Source organism: Physella acuta, unplaced genomic scaffold, assembly GCF_028476545.2.
Source record: "Physella acuta isolate Inbredline_101_S28 unplaced genomic scaffold, ASM2847654v3 ptg001940l, whole genome shotgun sequence".
NCBI classification, from domain to species: domain Eukaryota; kingdom Metazoa; phylum Mollusca; class Gastropoda; family Physidae; genus Physella; species Physella acuta.
The window spans coordinates 58,410-79,001 of record NW_026733445.1 but is presented as its reverse complement, the minus strand read 5'-3'; the positions used below and the strand labels follow the sequence as shown (position 1 = coordinate 79,001).

At 31.2% G+C, this 20,592-nt stretch overlaps 2 protein-coding genes across 3 annotated transcripts; one reads left to right on the top strand and one right to left on the bottom strand.

Moving 5' to 3' along the window:
• Nucleotides 1–1,011: 1,011 nt before the first annotated feature.
• Nucleotides 1,012–13,077, bottom strand: LOC131931300 (WD repeat-containing protein 17). Of its 2 annotated transcripts, none has more exons than XM_059288039.1 (29): nucleotides 12,981–13,077; nucleotides 12,356–12,547; nucleotides 11,786–11,952; nucleotides 11,409–11,650; nucleotides 11,021–11,272; nucleotides 10,610–10,764; nucleotides 10,019–10,168; nucleotides 9,707–9,820; nucleotides 9,408–9,554; nucleotides 8,960–9,045; nucleotides 8,675–8,761; nucleotides 8,350–8,438; nucleotides 8,121–8,196; nucleotides 7,449–7,651; nucleotides 6,837–6,977; nucleotides 6,251–6,384; nucleotides 5,830–5,955; nucleotides 5,456–5,611; nucleotides 5,277–5,341; nucleotides 4,928–5,149; nucleotides 4,344–4,443; nucleotides 4,075–4,211; nucleotides 3,726–3,837; nucleotides 2,863–3,007; nucleotides 2,236–2,338; nucleotides 1,968–2,069; nucleotides 1,776–1,868; nucleotides 1,390–1,540; nucleotides 1,012–1,199 (listed from the first exon to the last, which is right to left on the bottom strand). In XM_059288039.1, exons 2-29 carry the CDS (start codon nucleotides 12,470–12,472, stop codon nucleotides 1,080–1,082), a joined length of 3,792 nt encoding a protein of 1,263 aa, XP_059144022.1. In that variant the 5' UTR covers nucleotides 12,473–12,547; nucleotides 12,981–13,077; the 3' UTR covers nucleotides 1,012–1,079. The 2 variants fall into 2 exon arrangements, with proteins under 2 accessions (XP_059144022.1, XP_059144021.1); XM_059288038.1 differs by having other exon boundaries at nucleotides 12,936–13,068.
• Nucleotides 13,078–13,172: 95 nt separating this feature from the next.
• LOC131931305 (sterol-4-alpha-carboxylate 3-dehydrogenase, decarboxylating) lies at nucleotides 13,173–19,486 on the top strand. Its single transcript, XM_059288049.1, has 7 exons — nucleotides 13,173–13,214; nucleotides 15,329–15,490; nucleotides 15,626–15,772; nucleotides 15,931–16,062; nucleotides 16,170–16,306; nucleotides 16,778–16,880; nucleotides 17,215–19,486. Exons 1-7 carry the CDS (start codon nucleotides 13,200–13,202, stop codon nucleotides 17,569–17,571), a joined length of 1,053 nt encoding a protein of 350 aa, XP_059144032.1. The 5' UTR covers nucleotides 13,173–13,199; the 3' UTR covers nucleotides 17,572–19,486.
• The last annotated feature ends 1,106 nt before the right edge of the window (nucleotides 19,487–20,592 follow it).

The following is a 20,592-nucleotide window of genomic DNA, read 5'->3' as shown; positions in this document are numbered from 1 at the left end:
GTGAGTCTCCATTTGAGACTTGTCGCAGGCAGTTTTTACATTGATCAGGCAGTTTACCTTGATCAGGCAGTTTTACCTTGATCAGGCAGCCGTCCATATTGTCCGGCTATAGACTCTGACAATTTGAACGTGAGAGAACTTAAGTCCTGTGTGTGCCTTGCTTTCTTAAGTTGATTTAGTCTTCTAGTATAATATTACTTGTCGCCAAGTAATTCTTGAAGCTATAGCAGTGTTGTTTGGCCTGTGGCTAGTTTTTACAGTGGTGAAATCTGTGATAGTGTTTTTTCCTACACTCTGTAAGTTGGGTTTTGATATTTTATACATTAAATATTTTATCTAGTTTCACCTTTGTGTTCTGCCACAACTGTGTTCGCTGATTAAAGGTTGTATGTAGATTGGATGAGTGTTAATTACAATAGTATCACTAGTTTCCCCTAGACATTGAGTTCGAGCCCTAGTGTGTCGTTGTGTTAGTGGTCATCCATTTAAGCCGTAAGGCATTTGCATATAACCCCGAAAAAAGAATCCGGGGACGTTCTCCTTCTATCTGGCTGATAGATAGGGGACGTTACACACATATATTTGAATTTTTAGTTCAAATATGTTACATTTTAATATTCATTGCCTTGTGGTTTAAAAAATAATGAAAGAGTACAATAACTAGATCAATTACACACAGATACAAAAATCAGAAAAACATTTTACCCCTTTAACCAACAACATTATTTGTTCATTACCCTGATAAGACTTATAATAAAAAAATATTTTTACCATCTGAAGGATATTTGTAACGAAAGTGGTTTACTCAAAAAAAATACCATTAATTCAAAGCAATTTAAAATTAAACAAATAAAAGGTAACCATATGTAAATAATGTAAAGAATCTCTTCAACAATACATACATAAAATTAAAGCCATTAAAACAAATAAGTTGAGTGGTGTGTTAATATATAGTACCTATTAGTAAAAGAAATTCAGAAATACCTTATTTTTAATATCTCTAACTCTTAAATGCCCTAGCATTGTTTTTTTAACAGATCTTTTATGGAACTTTGTTTTAATAAAAATATTACGTTGTCTTAAAATGGATTTAATCTGACTCCAGATCCTAAAGGCGAAAAAGGGTTAACTTTAGCCCACATCAAGGCTTCATTCAGTGAGATAGCAGACTGACCGTCTTCCAAGAAAAATGCTTGTCCCTGCACAATAATTAAACAGTTAGTATAAAAAGTTTTTTAGATGATAAACTGATAAAGCAAAACAAAATAGGATTCCATTTTTTTAAAATGAAGCTTGTAACAGTATTAGATAAAAGTGGTGAAAGCTATACATTAAATAAATAATTTTTTTTAACTAAATAAATTAAAGCTATGTTACAAAAGTACTTACCCTTATTTTCTCTCTGGAGAGAATAGATATATGAATATCTGAGTAGGATGGAAGATTTGAGCTTGCAACATAGTCAGGTCCAGGCTCAAGCGTCCAGTCAGGGTCAGTCCCGCATCGATGTAGCAATTGTTTATAGGATGGGTCGTCAGAACTGATTGGGTAGACAATTTTTAATTTTACATTTACCACAAAATTGTTTCTAATAACCATTTGAATTGGGTTACAATAATTATAAAAAATTTGTTAGACATAAGTGTAGCAAAAATCACCAATTTTCATCATAAGTTTTTAACCTTTTCTACAGTGTGTATATATCTGGAAACAGTGGCAGGGCATAAAGCATTTTTTGTATCAACACTGCATTTAAAAGCTTAAATATTATTTACCTGTTCCCTACAACTGATGAAAACAAGTTTAGATCTTGATCTATCTGCTTGCCTGATACTGTTAAAGTCAAACCTCTTTTCAATATAAGGTCCCTAAAATATGATTCACAAGAGTTACCATTATATTTTAACAATAAATTGTTTCATATAAAGTTGTATGGTTAATATTTTGCAATACCCAGTTGTTCATACTTAGCATGTAAAAATAGAGCCCTAACAACAGGGAAATACTGTCTTTTGATTGCCACTAGTGCTCCAACATATGCAGATAAGGCCAGTAACTCATGCATCTTACTGTGAAATAATATTATAATTAACATTATTTTAATGTAGTTTAGATGGTAAGATTATGAATTTAAATTTTTGAATAAAAACCATAACTAGATTAAGAAAAAAAATTAAGATTAAATGTGTTTCTGTTAGAAAAAATAATTTGTATTTAAAAAAATAATATTTTTACTCTGCATATTTGACAAGTTGAAGTTTTTCAGATTTCATGCAGCCTAGGAGTTGAAGCATTGGGAACACATCATCTGCTGTCCAATCAGTGTGTTGCATTTTATCTGCGACATAAAGATAAAAAATTCATGTCAATAAACAGCTTTAATTCTTTAAAAGTATGCTATAAACAAGAGTTTCCAATATAAATTAATGTTAGGGTATTGGATCCAATAGTAATGTGTTCCTTGCTTTGGTTCACATATATTTAATGGGCTCATGCTTACACATACTATGACTTCTAAATGGCAATATGAACAAGACTCCGTCACCTTTTTAGTTTACCAACAGGGCCAGATCAGTCTGAATAATACCAAGCCAAATCAATGTGATGATAGAGCACATTATAGCTCAAAAGACTCATATTTGCTTGTCCATAGGATCTCTCAGAGTCCACATAATTTTAATGAAATCAGGGAGAGTAAAGACTGCTGGACGAAGATGGACTCAATTTCGTCTGTCCCAGTTTTACTTATTAACCAAACAATGACCACTAAATTATGAAAGTGCATTTTTTTGCAATGTTTCTATTTTAAAATTAAGTATGAAAAGTTAACTGAAAAAACTAGAAGAAAATCTAAAAATTTACCATGAACAAACTTTAATCCTAATATTAAACCCTCTTCTGAAATAGGAGATAGTAAATAAAATTTAACACATTCTAAAATATCCTTAGTTGAAGTTGACAAGGCTCTGGCTTTGCTTTCACACAACTCCATAGATGGAAGTTCAGCCTGCAAAAGATAAAACAGATACATTCATTAATGTTTTTTTTTAAATAATACAAATAATATATAATTAGAACATCCATGAATTGTGAACATATGAATAAAAAAACTTCAGAAATTGAATGATACAATTATTAGAATTTTAGTTCAAACTAAATTTATTTCTAAAACCTAAGGGGTCGTCCATAAATGACGTCACACTCGTAGGGGGGAGGGTGGGTCCATAATTTTGTGACGGTGTGTGATGAGCGGGAGGGGGTTCAAATGGTGCGACATCACACTTTTGCATTGTAAAACGAATTTTAGACGTTATTTCACGTTTTAGAAAACTGTTTTAATAAATTGTAACAGGAATTGATTAAAATACTCTATTTTGACAGAGTTAAGACAAGATTTTAGAAAAATATCGATGTTTTAAAAAAAATTCAACGGCAATTTTGAGGGGGGTTGTAGGCTGAAGTGTGACTTCATTTTAGGGGGGGGGGGTCTGGCTTTTTGTGACGTGGGACGGAGGGGGAGGGGGGAGGTAAAAATCGTCCAAAAAAGCGTGACGTCATTTATGGATGACCCCTTAGGCTAAATATTGATATATTAATACAAACACAGATAAGGGTAAAAAGGTTCTTGTCAATGTTGTGGTCTTAAAACTAAAAACCACTTATTTAATACTTAAAATAGTTGTTCTCTAAAATAAGAGAAAAAAAATTCAACTTTCACTATTCACCTTTTGGTGCAAAGAGTTGATCTCTGTCATACTGGCTGAGCATCTGGCACAAAGTTTTGCCTGCTGTAAGGATGAGTTTTCCTGCAGCTTTAACAGGTCAAGGCCAAGTTCCCTGATAAATAAATTAAAAACAGAATATACCATAATAATAAATTATATCCCTACTAAAAGAAAACTACATTTTACTGCTTTTAAAACACAATAAAAAGATTATAAGGATTATAAGCAGTTTGTGTGTTTGCATTGTTTAAAACAATGCAATGCGAAACATAATCTTTTAACTTTTTACATGTAAATTCAATAAATTAAAGATTCATGCAATTTAAAAAAATACAACAATAAATCATACCATCTACCAACACCTTCACATCTTCTAGATAACAGTTCTATGGCAATGTCAGTTTCTTTACAAACATTTCCTAAGACCTGGCCAATGCTGAGAGCCAGTTCCAGCTCATGGCCTCTGATCAAGGCAGAAATTGCTTTCTAAATGGAATAATGGAAGGTAAAATTCCAATTACTTTAGTAATACAACAATAAAAAAAAACTGAATAATTAAATAAAAACATTTCCTACTTTAAACAATTTTGTGATTAGTATGCTGTAAGTTTTTGATACCTTTGGGTTATCAACAGCTAAATGACAGCATGCTGCTAAAACTGGACATCCTTTATAAAAGTATGTGTCGGCTAAATTCTCCATCACTTCAACCGCAAGCCTTGAAAACATATTGTATTTTTTTAACAATAGGAAAGTAAGTTACAAAATGTATTTAAAATGTCAAAACACCTTTAACTAGCAATGATAGTTGCTAAATAAAAGTATTAAACCAATTTCAGCATTTTTTTAAATTATAAATTTTAATTCTTCTTTCAATCTTGCCATAACAGATTCCATATTATGTCCCCAAAAATAGTTTTATTTTAAACCTTGATAAACTTTAAGGGACCAGAAATTTTCATAACTATTTAAATAAGTTGGTCAGTTTTTCTATCAAGGTTATTTTGTGTGTGTACTGTATCTAAACACTATTATAAAAGACTTCAAATAGAGTACCTGTAAAAGATTAATTTTTATTTTCAACAAATACAATAAAAGTTCCCTAAATAAAGCTTAAGAAGCTATATAAATATTTAAAAATTAAAACAGAACAATTTTTTCCAAAATCTGTCAAAAAAGGACAGTAATAAAAAAAAACTAACCTGTCAAATTCATCTAGGTCATCCGCCTCATGAGGCCTGGTTGGCTTTAAATTTACATCTGGTACTTTTATTGATCCTTCACTGGCACTCTGAGCAATGATCACAGCATCAGAAACCTGGCCATGTGCGGTGAGAAAAGAAACAAGCTGGTGAATGTCCCCACCAGCTACACTAAAAGGCACAGCGTCAGGGTTTTCCTCAGATATCAAGAAGGCACAGTACCTAGAGAAAAGTAGGGATCATCATTGCTTACAATTATTGTTAAAACAATATCAATTCTAATACTACATTAATTTTCTTTTAAATTTTAAGGTTGTACACATTTCTTAATATGTGTAGGTGTAAATACCTGTCATTTAGCTTTTTCCAGTATTTCATGGAGACGGCAGGCGCTATAGCCAAAGCCCTTTCCCACTAAAACAAAAAATACAAAGTAAAAGATCTTAATGTTATTTGATAGCAAATAAGTCTTCAAAATCAGTATAACGATTTTTTAAATAAGTAAAAAAACCCAGCAAATTTACTTACTTTTCCCAACTCAACCATAAGCTCACAATATCGTTGTATATTTCCAAGTTTTATATGAATTCTTGCTGCTTCTTTGAGGCGTTCTTCTTTAGATGGGGCTCCAATACCACCACCAAATTTAGACATCTTAATCATCTCCAACTGCTGAGCTTCTGACTGTTATAAAATAATAATTATTTTTGGTAATATACTGAAGCAAAATAAAGTAAATCTTATGCTGTAAAATCTTAGAGAAAAGTATATAAATTATTTTTTTTTGTAACACGTTATATAGAAACGATGTGACTTTTATTTTAAAGTAGGAACATAAACTTACATAAATAGATGACCCTAATTGGTAGTCGGAAAAAATATGAAATGGCATATGTACTGACCCCCTTGAACTTTGTTATATGATTTCTGTGCACTATTCCACAGGGGTATGATGGAGACAATACAAGTGTGTCCCGATCTAATATCACAGATACTAAATCCCACAAATTTGTGGTTCCACATGGATGCTAAAAAGATAATTAGACTCATTAAGACACAAGTCACACAACTAAACCAAATTTTTTAGAAAATTAAGACAATTACATTCCATAATAAAATTCCATGAAATAAAAACCAGAAAGCTGGCTTGAAAGGTTGCACAATTATGGCAGAAAGAAGGATGAGTTTTATAATCTATTTGTTTTAACTTGAATATTTTAACATTTTAAATTCATTGCAATTATTTCGTGTGCTGATAAAAAGGTTTCACAGCTTTATAATAAAATAAAAAAAAACTCAACAATAAGTTAAAAATAATCTTACAGAAAAAAATTTAGAAAATTCTTCTACTAGAAAGGCATTTTTATGAGTCTGTCCTGCATAGTTGCTGTATAATTCTTTTGAAGCTCTTCCACACAAAGCATAGGTTAAGGCATTGATTGATGTTAAAGTTGAATCTAAGAAATATTTTGAATAAAAGTATAAAATATAGTTTTATAAATCACAAAACAAAATGAAAAAGAATAGCAGATATTACTGTTACAGTCTTAGAGGAATTAGAGAAATCTTATGTAATGTTATTTCTTCAATAAAAAAAGGCATTTAAAAAATGAGATGTTATTAAAACAAAAATGATATATAAAATTAATAATTTTTATTTCTAAAAAATTAATATGGCTATCTAAAGTTAACTGGTGTGGCCCAGTGGTAGAGTGTTAGACTGCTAATCTGAAAGTCTCGAGTTATGGAGAGATCAAGTTTCATATGGAGAGATCAAGAAACTTCATCTGCCCAATGGATTGCTAGGTCTAAATACTAGGTATCTTTACTTTTATACTTCAAAAATTAAGTATACTGCAACATAAAAAATTCACCATAAAATTGGTGTACCACAAGCAAGATGTATTACCAGACATGGCTTGATAGGGTTTCCCTGCAAGAATCTGTAGTTCTATTGGTTGAACAAGAGATGTGGTCAGCCAAAGTCTAACCGTGGAGTCCCTGGAGCATGATGCCAGTAGAAATGGCCGACTTGGATGTGAGGTCAAACCTGCATTAAAAAATATAGTTTTACAAACTACGATTGAACATATAGTAAACTTTTATCAATAGGCCTATTGCCTTTAAATGTGTTTTTTGTTTTGTTTTATTGAGTTGTTCCCTTTCTTCTATTTTAGTGTTAGAACATTCATAAAACAAAATGTTTAAAAATGAAATCAATAGTACCTTAAATTAAAGATATAATTAAAATACAAAGATGAAAACTACAAACTAAATTGAAATTTTTACAGAACATATTAATGTTTTTGTACTTAAGTAGTGTATTAAGCTTCAGTTTTTAACACTGTTTCTACAACTTTATTTTCTACTAAAATTTCTAATGTCTAATCACAAAATATGAAGAAATAACTTCCCTAACTAGAGTCAGGTTATCATCATAGTTGGATAGGTCAGAAATGTCCTGACTTAACCCTGATACATATTTGTTGAATAACAAACAACAAGCACAGAAAGACATTACCATAAACATCAGCACCGTGGTCTAGTATGGAATATAGACATGTACCATCCCTTGTGTCCCAGATACGAATGGTGTAGTCCCAACTACCTGAAGCTAGAATTGTTGCCACCTCAGAGTTCCATGTCAGTCCACGCACTGGTCCGGTATGTCCGGAGAGGACACAAATGCACTGATCATGCGTGTAGTCCCAAACTCGTATATTTCTAGCGACCAATAAAAATAGTAAAATAAAAATTGAATAATAGTTTTAAAATTAATACATTTGTTACATACTTAACATAAACAACTAAAGTGGTTCATGGAAACCTCTGACGGAAAATTTACCAATATCTATATTTGATATATTTGTTTTCAATTAATAAAAGTCTTTAACTGTAGCTTTAGGAAACAGAATTAACTTTAAGGAATGACAGACTTAAGGTATTTATAATAAAAAAATTAAACAAGAGTCATAATAAATGCTTTTGTAAGCATTTATTTTGTTTACAGCTAAAAAGTATTTTTAATTATCAGATTTAGTGTATTAAATATTCAATCTTACAATAGCTAAAATGTATTATATTGAAATAACACCAATTTTTCAAAATGTAACATTTCATTAAATAATAGCTAGGTAAGGCTGATATTGTAATGGACTTATTTTTTAACCCCTTGAAGTCTTAAGTTACTCACCCATCATCTGAACCACTGCATAAAATTCCTTCTTTAAGTGGGTTCCAGCGAACATGGAAAACTTTTGCCTTGTGTCCTAAAATGTATACAACATTTAAGTACACAGCCAATTAAGAGATGGGGGAATATACTTGATAACACTGGACAAACTTTAATTAAAAAATGTAAAGAGAACTAGAATTTAAAGAATTTAAAGAAATAAAATGATCTTTCTAAAACAAGTGATTACCAGTGAATACTTTAATAGATTGAGAAGCACTTGCTGCCATAAAGAAAACTCTTAAGGATTTATCTTCACAGCCAGTGGCTAACATATCTCTAAAGAAGAATTAATAGTCAGTCCTTGCATATATGGTTGAAATCTAAAAACATTTAATGTTCTTCACAGCCAGTGAATTAATAGTAATCATTAAATATATTGTAAAAATCTAAAAATATGTAAAATTCATATTGTAAATACTTATTGTCTGTTTAAGACATGTTTTCAAAATTATCTCTCTACATTTAAATTTAAATATAAAGGCTAGTAAATTAAAATTGAAACAAAAACTAACTTGTTAAAAGGACTCCAATCACACCCATAAACAGCTCCAGGGTGTTTGTATTTCTGTATAACATTACCACTCACTTGTTGAATAATACTGTTAGATTAAAAAACACAAACAAATGGACTTGATGTAAAATTCATTATTGTAGTAAACGAATAACAATTTGGAACTGTGCATTTTACATCACAAAAGCAACTAAAAATACAGTTATTTTATTTATGACACAATAAAATACATTTCAAAAGTTTTGTAAGAAATGCTAAAATGAAAATTGAAGGGGAGATTGCTTACCAATAGCCATCAGCCCCACACGTCATGATTAGCTTTGAATCAACATGGTTCCAAGCTACAGAGAACACTGTTGTTTTTGGTACATGCTAAATTTAAAATGAATTAGTAGATTAAATATTTTCATATTATAGTTAACTTAAGGGTAGGCAGTTTCTTTTTCATAAAAACTCAACCAGTGCTCTAACACTGAGAATTTAAATATAGTCAGAGTGAAAAAAAACTGATTTTGCAATGATTAAGAAGACAAGAAAAAAGCAAAGGCATATTTTGCTATAAACTGCAGCTTTAATCACACAAAACAAAATAAGTTAATATAGAAGCTATAGAAATGCTTTTCAATACTAGATCTAAAAAATTATATTTAAGTTTTATTAACTTTTTTATTTAAAAAAAAAAGGATATAAAATAAGACTGACTAATCCTTTTTCATTGAAAACATGGAACTTACATTCATTAATTTCTTTATAATTTTTCCTTTCTTCACATCATAAAGAAAAGTGCCATTCTTAGCTGTGCAAGCTGCAATACAATCAAGATCTGCTGGTGCCCATGATATCTGGTAAATGATACCTTCGTTGCCAGGAGAAGATGAAAGCTGACGTTACAAAAGCAAATTAATGTTATATAAGTTGTTTTTTTTTATAAACCACAACTTAAACTATACAAGTAGCTAAAAACAACTTTAACTTTAAAAAAAAATAATTTAAAATTAAAAAAAAAAATGCATTTTAAATACTAATAACTTACACAAGTCATAGTAGTTACATCCCAGATTTTTACAGTGCCATCAAAACTTGCTGTTGCCAATTGATTAGCATTGTCTGGTTTAAACTTGCAGTCAAAAATAGTTTCTATATGACCCTAAAATTGAGTTTTTCAAATCCTAAAGTACATGAATTTAAGGATCAATAATTGTTTTATTTTAAGCCATTATGCAAACTCAAATTTTTAAATGCTCACATATTAGTAACAATTGTAAATATTACTTTTATCTGTATAGAACAGTGTGTTTTCAAAATCGTGCCAATAAAAATGCATAGTACAATTTAATTAACTCACCTGATCTCTTAAAAACTTCCATCGTTTGTGCCCAAGATCATAAAGTCCAACCCCGCCATCTTTAAAGGTGCACACAATTTCCGCATGAGGAAGTGTAAACCTTGAGGTGTTGGTCATAGCAGGAGCTTGAGCTTCACTATTTGAAGAAACCTGGCAAAGTAGGTGTAGAAGTATTTTTAAAAAAAATCCTTTAGATCTGATAAATATGATACATGAAACAAAACTTATTGGTTTAAATGTACATTACACAACAAGAAATTGTTGGCATTTTGACCCCAAACTGCGTTTGCTTTCTTCAAATTGCCAGTTTCCATTCAGAGCCAGATAAGTTCTTATAAAATAGACTTAAGCAACGACTCAAACTTTATGCTCAATTAGCTTGTTGTCCATATGTTATTGTTGTTTATGATGTAAAACAATATCTACAATAATTTAAGTTAGCAAAAGGTTAAACACCATTGAATATGTTTTTAATAACCCTATTCATTTTATATACAATAATTCTGCTGATATTTAAATTTAATTATAAATATAAATAATTACAAACAAGAGTACTGATAGTATTCATCATTATGACAGCAATTTACATACATGTTGGTGATTGTTGGAAATATTGACATTAGCATCTTTCTTCTTTGCAATGTGTAGAACTTCCAAGCGATGAAACCCTGTACCCTTTATTTTTATGTTCTCGATAGGTGTCTGATTGGATACACTCCAAACTCTCAAAATTCCACCTTTAAAATCTATTAAAATTAGAAAAGTTTAATAAAAATGTTCAAAGCTGAAAACTAGATTATTTATTTTTAACTTGTGGTGACTGTTTAATTTTTACAATACAATAAAAATTAAAAACATATTGACCATGCAACAAAAATTAACCACACAGTCAGACAATTGTGCTTTCTAAGACTGATTTGTCAAAATGTTTGAAATCATCATGATAGATATTTGTGAAGATTGAAAGTTGTTACAAAATTTTTAAAATCTGTTAATTTTTACCTCCTGTGACGAACATCCCTGGTGCATTTTTAATCCAGGAAAATGTCTGGACCTGTGAGGCAGTACTTGGTAGGTGAAAAAGCATAATCTGCTGCTGATTTGGTACATCGACTAGCCTCACACCATGAACCAGGTTGCATAAAAGTAAGTAATCATTTGATAGTGGATCCCACTCTAAGGCAATAATAGGGTCTGCTGCAACTTCCTCTTCACTGATTTCTGGTTTGAATATATGTTTTATAGCCTTGGAGCCTGAAGCGAAAATGTGAGAATATTTCAAAATCAATTTTCACATCCAGTTTTACTATAATTTTAACAGGATTCAGTAGGTTTAAATAAGTAATGAAGAAATATTTATTGCAGAAATATTTTAATAACATCAAGTTACCTATTTCAAGTACAGACACAGATCCATCTTCATGCCCAAAAGCTAAACAAGAGTGCTTTTCGTGGTGCCAACGAAACATGACAACATTTGAAGAGAAGCTCTGGGTCTCTTTTAAAAATGACATTGTTTTGCTTTCTCCAACATACCACTGCCAGATAGGTCCAGTTTTATTCATAAAGCCAAGACACATTCTCCCAGTGAAAGCCCATCCCATACAAAATACTGATTCTTTGTGGTCGTATCTGAAGAAAAATTTGGCAATTTTTTTTTTACTTGATATCAGTATTTCTTCTTGGAAGCTTTATTCAGTAATTACTTTTCATTTTTGTCATACAGCTGTAACTGTTTAAACTAAAAAAAAAATATAAACGTATTACCTTGAAATGGTTTTCTGGTTTTTAATATCCCAAACTATTATGCAACCATCAACACTTGAGCTTGCCAGGTAATCAGGCTTATCGGGGCACCAACAAATGGAAGTAATTGTTTTTTTATGTTCAGACATGATAGAAATCAGATTGTATTCATTACCTCTATCATCAATCTGAAAATTTTAAAAAGATATTTTACAATTTAAAATTTGAGCACAGTGAAAATAACATTCTACTCTTTGAAATTAAAAAAAGAAAATAATAAATGTTAGGTTAACAAAAAACAGGTAAATATCTCATCAAATTAATACTTTATAACAGTTACAGAAATAGTTAATTTTTATTATAATTGATAGGCCTATTATTGATTTTTTTTTTGGGGGACAATATTAATACACTTATTTTAGATGGCTTCTCATTTTTACTGTGAGCATTTTGTAACATTTACAAAAGTATTATTATAATAACTAATTAAATATGAATAATAATATCTCATAAATTACTTCTCATACAAAAAGCCCAAAGTAAAAATGAAAGGCATTAGAATTAGTAATTTATTCTCTTTATTTATCTTGCCTCATAAATGTATATAGCAAGGGTTGCACTGTAGGCAAATCTGTCAGTGTGTGCAGCAACAACATCAGGATTCCATGGCTGGCAGCCTGCTGGTACCAATGCTACTTGACGCACCATTTTAAAAAGCTTTGTTTACTCAGAACTGAAAGGTTTCTATTTTATTATAGTTTCTATTATTCTACTAAAAATTTTCTGAAATAAGTAAAAAAAAATTTATAATTCAAATCTAATATAGGCCTACTATAAAAGCCTTACTATATTAAAAATATAGGGAAGGTGAATATTCAATCCAACAATATAGGCCTATATTTTATAATCTCATTAATCTGGTACATGTACGCTATACAAATCTATAGTAGTTTAAAAGTATACAGAAGTTACACACTATTCATTCAGAATCAGTCCAGATAATAAAAAAAATTATTTATTTATCAATTAGTATTAGATCCTGTTGTGTTAGATTCTAATGATTCTATCTAGATTCTATATTATATTTCTAAGACTTCTAAGTCCTAAGTTATGATTCTAATTCTATTATTTAATTATATGGGACTTATTTATTAATACTAAAGATATGTACTTGAGCGCAGATATTTTTAAAAGACATGCTAATTAATAACTAAACCATGTTTATCAAATAGTGGTGTAATGTTTGCATTATGGCCAAATTAACGACAAATGTAAATGCACATTTCAATCATTCTACTGATTTATCAATTTTATCTCATTGTTTGAGTCACGTGATCAAACATTTAGCTCTACGGAGTTATATTTCTGTTTTCTAACTTAAAAGACTTACAGAGTAGGATTACTATGATTGGTTCTTTTTGACAGGAGAGATAAAATGGCAGCGTCTGTGGTAAGAAAATAGTTTCATACTTGTATGCCAGGGTAAAGTGTAATACTTATTTCTGCTTTAGTGCGCCGGTGTGTGTAATTTCTGCTCAGGGATAGCGACTCGGTACCTTTTTACAAGTTTTAGTAACTTAAGCGCAATAAACTCATTTATAATCTTTTATTTAATCGTTAGATTGTAGATCTAGAATTCTAGATCTAGTTCGATTTCATTTTGCCGGGGTGTAAGGGGGGGGGGGGGAAGTTGAAGTGTAGAGGTTTGGATTGACATCTGATTGAACTTGGTTGAGATTGTTTTGCCAATTTTGTTACCATAGTCCAGGGGTCTCCAAACTACGGCCCGCGGGCCGGATGCGGCCCGCGAGGTCATTTTATCCGGACCGCGACGATCTTTTTCAAGTTTTTGTCCACTGAATAAATGTTTGTTGGAGGTGGCTGAGGAGCTTTGCACAGAAAATTCAAAACAATTTTAAAATGTAGCTTTGGGTGCAAATACAATTACTCGCCGTGTTGCAGACATTGGTGAAAACATTGCGACTCAAATAGCGAAAAATTCAAGCAAGTTTCGTCATTTTTCAATTGCAATGGATGAGTCGCTGGACAGCTGTTCCACCTGTCAACTGCTTGTGTTCATTAGAGGTTTGGATGAAGACATGAACATAATACAAGCGCCGGCTTCCCTACATATAATGTATGACACTGTTACCGAAGAGGATATCTAACCATAGATAGTTCAGAGACAAACACAAAATCGCAAGATTTACCATATTTCACATCAGTAAGATTGCTAATTTTGCGAGAAAATTTTGAGCAGAGTATCTAAGAAAAGAAATAGGTGACTTCCTGATAGTAAAGGCAAGTCACAGCCATTATTGTCTGATGAAGAATGGGTTTAGAAATTGGCCTCTGCTGCAGTCATAACCAGTCATTTAATTTTTCTGAACCTAAAACGGCAAGAGAGTGAAATCTAGTTTCTGATCTATACACCCACCTAAAGGCCGTTAGATACAAATTTGTCATGTTTTTGGAACAAGTACAGGATAACAACTTGACACACTTTCGACAGTGCAAGGTCTTTACGGCTGAATCAACCACTGAGTTCCCCACGTCATTTACATACGATATCATTAAAGACCTCAAGTTGCAGTTTCAGTAGCGATTTTCTGACTTGGATTCAAAGGCAGAAGAAGTGAGCCTGTTTGAAGCAAATGTAACCAGTTGCAACGATGAACTGCAGCTGGAGGTCATTGAATTGCAAGAAAATGACTTCCTTAGAGCCACGTTCAAAGAAGGGCGGATGGGTTTTCATACGTTTTTGCACAAGGAAAACATTCCTAACATTAAAACTTTTGCATCAAAGTACCTATCAAATTTTCGAACAACATGCCTGTGTGAACAAACATTTTCAAGAATGAGATACGTGAAGAACAATTTGAGAGCAGACGTGGACCTCGGGAGGGGGGGCAGGGGGGTGGACACTTGAAATTTGTATATATTTCTATATAAATTATATTTCGTTGGGGAGGGGGGGGGGGGGGCACGACCCTGAAGAGATGCCTTAAAGATACTCTGGCCCCCGAACTGATATTTGATAGTTAATGCGGCCCTCGGGCTGAAAAGTTTGGAGACCCCTGCCATAGTCCATAGCAGTACATGGGTATGCAGCTAGTTTAAGTAGGTCTATAGATTGGCCAATAATTCATTAATTTAGGTAGGTCTTAGCTTAGGCAGTAAAAAAAAGTATAGGCCTAAACGTAGTGCTTATTAAGTTATTAGGGTCTAGGCCTATAGGCTAAATTATTAATTAATTTAAAATTAGGTCTATTTAGTATTTAGGCCTAGCACTATAATATTATACTATTACAGGCTTTATGGTTGTTAGGCCTAGTATTTTTATTTTTGTGGTTACTCACCTCCTATTAGTTAGTAGCCCCCCCCCCCCCCCTAATTTTTATTATTTTCTTTGACATAAATCTTCCAAATTTGCCCATTAAAATGAAATGGCTGTTTTCTTACCATTCATATTTATGTCTATCAAATGCCATTGAACTTTGGAAAAAGTATTTTTAAAAAATATTAAGGGTATAATTTAAGCCTACTAAGCTTACTTTTTTTCAGAAAGGTAAAAAGTGCCTAGTAATTGGCGGAGGTGGATTTCTCGGAAGACATTTATGTGAAGTTTTGTTAGAAAGGGGATGGATTGTACAAGTATTTGATATCCGAAAGACATTTGAGGATTCTAGGATTCAGTTTTTTGTTGGTGACCTTTGTAAAAAAGAGGTATTTATTTTTTCTTTAAATATCACAAGCATCAAATAGTATAAATGAAAAATGTAAAAAAAAAATTGTATTAAAATATTAATGTTTAGAATAGCAACTTTAATATAGTAGCTTTTTTTAAATTTGTATTTCTAGGACTTAAAACCAGCTCTTGAAGGAGTTTATTGTGTATTTCACTGTGCTTCCCCAGCACCACTGAGTAACAATAAGGCATTGTTTTACAAAGTGAATTATGAAGGTACACTAAATATAATTGAAACTTGCAAGGAAGTAGGAATCAAGGTGAAATTTTATCATATTTATTTTTAATTACTGCTTGTATAACTGATGTAATTGTTGTTTTCTTTTTTCCTTTTAGATTTGTTTGCATAACAATAAATATCCTGAACTTAATTTTGTTTCTTAAAATTATATCTGCTGTTTGGCATTTGACTCCACAGAGGCTGATTTTAACAAGTTCTGCAAGTGTAGTATACGAGGGTCACGGAATAAAAAATGGTAAAGAAGATGAGCTACCATATGCTAAAAAACCACTTGATTACTATACAGAAACTAAAATTCTTCAAGAAAAGGTAACAAGCAAGAAACATCTAAACTATAATAACTTTATTTTATGATGATTATATTTATATTGTATGTAAAAAGTATTCTAAAATATCTTGTTTATTTTGTTATGCAGGCAGTATTGTCGGCAAATTCAGAAGATTTCCTCACAGTTGCAATTAGACCACATGGTATTTTTGGACCAAGAGATTTATCAATGGTGGCTACTGCTGTAGACATGGCAAGGAAAGGAAAGACAAAATATATCATAGGGTAGGCACAATAAGGGAAATTAATATAAAATGTATTTATCTATGTAGGCCCAGTTTTATTTACATGGCAACCTTAAGAGTTTTTCACCAGTCAGTTGATTTTTTTTGTGCCTATTCTTAGTGATAATCTTTTGCTCATGCACAGAAATTAGGAAAGCTGTTTTTCCCCATTGTTAAGGTGACTAAACACTTAGATAGTATGAGATGCACTTTTTAAATTTATTTACGGGAACTGATTTATAAAAATTCATTACAGCTGTATCTTCTAGGGAAAGATTTTTTTGTTGTTGGGCTGACCTTAATTTGGTTTAGTTTAAATGATATTAGTTTGAATTAATATTTGTAGAATCTAATTTCATGGCACTTGTTATCAAAGATTTAACTTTCAATGGTTTCATACCATTAATTGTTGCTTTTTTACCATATATTTTATAGATGTTTTTTAAAGAAAGATTCCTATATTATTTTACAGAGATGGCAAGAATGTGGTTGACTTTACTTATGTGGGTAATGTTGTGCATGGTCACATATTAGCTGCTGAAAATTTGAACCCAGGCTCACCTATATGTGGAAAGGTTAGTCATAGTATTCATTAGTTAAAATTGTATGTGAGACACAAATAATATTTGTTCTTGTTTTTTATATAATATAGCTTTATTTCAATTATTATAATGTGCATTCATCTGGTTTAGTTTATTATAATGATAATTAAGATAGTTGAAATGCACTTGTTAATTGTGAAGTACCCTTTGAGATCTGACAGTTAATGAGCAGCTGAAGTAAAATTCATCACTTATTTGTAGCGTAAAAGTCTCTTCACATCTTTGGTCATTCAGCTTGATACTTATAGCATACTCAACAGTTGTGATCTATATTGTTCTGTTTAATAATTGTGTTTTTTTTTTTCAGGCTTATCACATAACCAATGCCGAGCCGATATTTTTCTGGACCTTTATGACTCGACTTCTCACAGGACTAGGTTACCCTGCACCAAGTATCCACTTACCTTACACGTTCTTGTATATTGTCGCTCTGATAATGCAGTTTGTGGCTTGGGCTCTGAGTCCATTCACAACTATCACACCAACACTGACCCCCATGAAAGTGGCCCTTGCTGGCACAGACCACTTTTACAGCAGTGAAAGAGCCAAGAATGATATGGGTTATAAACCAGTGTTCACATTAGACCAAGGACTCAAGCTTACAATTGAAAGCAGTCCTCATCTTCGCAATGAAAATACAGAAGATAAAGAAAAGAAATCATAACGCCTTGCATTCTTAAATTTTTAAGCATAATATTTATTGAGTACTATTCAACATAATGGATGATTTTATTTGATGTGCATGGGGAAAGCTAACCATTTTTATGTGGTTGCATATTTTTTTCTTATACGAATAGGTATGTACCTATTTTAAAAGATGTTAGGTGTGAAGAGAAGCCTTTTTTTTTAAAAAAAAAAAATTATGCATAACCAGCACTAAGTTAGGCTGTTGTGTGTTTTAAATGGTAATAAGGATGCATTTAAGGAAATTACGACTCATTCTTTGTTTTGCTAACTTTAATGTTGTAAAGGATTGATTTTCCTAGGAACCTAAGATTTCCCCGTGAAATGTAGGCTTATACAATTTTTTAAGATAAGTAATATTACAATTTTTTGGGTTAAAATTAAATCACCTTTCCAGAAATTGCTCATTGTACCATTTAATAAAATTATAGTTGTTAATTAAATAAAATTGAAATTCAATTGGTTTTATAAATGAAGTGACAGATGCTCTTCTTTAAAAATGTACGCTCACTAAGGTTTAAAGAAAAAAAGATAAAATGAAAAGCAACTTGTTCAAGTACCCAAGGATTTAAATCTTACTTCTTTAACCATTAATGTCCCGTAACGCCCGCTGCCGCCCGACACCGTTAATGTCCCGTAACGCCCGCTGCCGCCCGCTTACAATACGCATAGAAAAATTAAATTTGTTTCACTAAAATTTGGCCTACAAATCCTAATTTTTAACTAAACAGGAAGTCGGATAGTTTCAGCGTCCTTTTCCGGTCTTCTAATTTCAATGGCGCTTTTGAAAGATAAAAAATAATAGTTTCTTTCCATCTCGAAATTTTAGACTCATCTGTCCAATTTTTAGTTGATTTAATATTAAAAATAAAATAAAATAATGCCTCTAAACGTATCTAGGCATGTATTTTATGAATTATATATCTTAAAGATAATCAAATTGATATTTAACTGTTAAATTCGATGCATAGTTGTTTAGACAAAAATAAATAAAGTTGACTACCGAAAATGACCTGTTTTGAATTTTCTCCGACATTTTTTATTTTTATTCTGTACTTGTACCGAATATAATATATTCTATTTAATACTGTTGGAAAGCCAGGTTTATTCCCAACATTAAGCAGTAGTTTTTATCTTAATTTTCAATTTCATTTAGACAAAAACAAATATTTTGTGAAACTATTCACTTGATCATACAGAGTTATGCTCCTTACATTGGGCCGTCATGGGTGGAGTTTTGGTAGAATGAATGGGACATTAATGGTTAAACTAAAACATCATCCAGTAACTAAATTAACCTTTAATCTTCTCTAACTATTCAGAATTAAATGTAATGTTAATTTTAATATAGTAGCATCATAGTTTGTTTCGAATTTTGAGTGTGAAAATCATTTATTTTTATTTTTGAAGAGGCAGATTTTTTTGGTGCAGATGGTATTTTGTATAGTGAAATGCATTTCCATTTTTTTATACTTGTTATATTTATTCTGTTGTCAAAAAAAGTCACAGATTCGTGTATAGAAAGCAAAATGATTAAATGTCAGGCATAAAAATACTAAAAATGAACTAAGACTATTCTCAAAGAATTCAGTGTCGAATTTGTGTGCAATAGACAATTTATATTTAACTCTAGAAGAACAAAATGTTTTTTTATTTATAAGTTTGTGATTTCCCAGCTTGTTTGTTGCAATGATTCTCCTGTGTTGTTTTAGCATCATCAATACAAAATTTTAAAACAATTTGAGCTTCATAAATTGTACCACTAGACTTAAAAAGATGTCAGAATACACAAAAGTGGTATGTAATTTTAAAACATGAGCTGTCATGAATATTTTCTATGAAATGCAGAAGTGTATATAACTTTTATTATGTTTTTTAAAATGAGTAAAAAAACTGATTGCATATTTTTGTTGGCTCTTTATTGTTTTCATGTAGATCTATGTGTGTTTTTTTAATCGAGCTGTCAAATTGGTCATTCTCTGGGTCATCTCAAGCTATGATCATTAGCCAGTCCAGCTGGAAAAATGTTAAGATTAGAGTGTTCTCTCATCCATATTGCATGCTGCTAGACACAAGGGTTTCTGACAAGCTCATGCTTCTTTCCCCAGTGGATCGCACCACCTGGTTTGGACAAGGACATTTTAGTCAGGGGACACAACCTGCAGTCACCAGACAAGTTTCTGAACTTGTGACTGTTGAGTTAGTTCCACTGTGAGACCACACTATCTCCATATTTCTATTAACTACATAGAGAAATAGTAACAACTTCAATAATAAAACAAACCTTCCAGGACTACTGATTGCTTTCTTAACATTTTAAAACACAAGCTGTTACTAATAATTTCAAATCAACAATTTTTACTTTTCAGGATGGATTTAAATTTATTACTAATAACACCACAAAGAAATAACGATTAATTAATCCTTATGGGTGAGGTGGCCTACAAAGAGAAAAGTATAGGTGAAGTATTAATAAAAAAATAGTATTTTTAAAATCAATTGACAATTCTGACTTTGTTTAGCTAGGACTAAATGCGTGCTATGAAAAAATAAAAGCAGCTAATATATAAATGCTTATACTATTTGAACAAATAATATCTCTTTTACAAAGAATAGTCATAGTTGCTGAACATTGTCAGATCAAAAGGTCAAAAAATAATGTAAAACACTTAATTTTTAGGGGGAGGGGGGTGGGGCATAATTGAATTATTTATTGGACTATTTACAAACAAATTTTAGTAGGGAGCAATGATTATACTAATATTAGGTTATGTATTATGCAAGTAAATTAGCAACATAAAATATATACTTCAATGATGGTAAGGAACTTTTAAATGAACACAAAGAAATGATAGCAGTAATTATTACTCTGTTAAAAACAATGATACATTTTTCAAAAAGAAATTGAATAAAAAAAAGAACTAAAAACTGAACCTCGCAGAAACAAGTTTCATAATTACCAAAACATAAAAATAAAACCATAAAAAATAAAAATGTACCA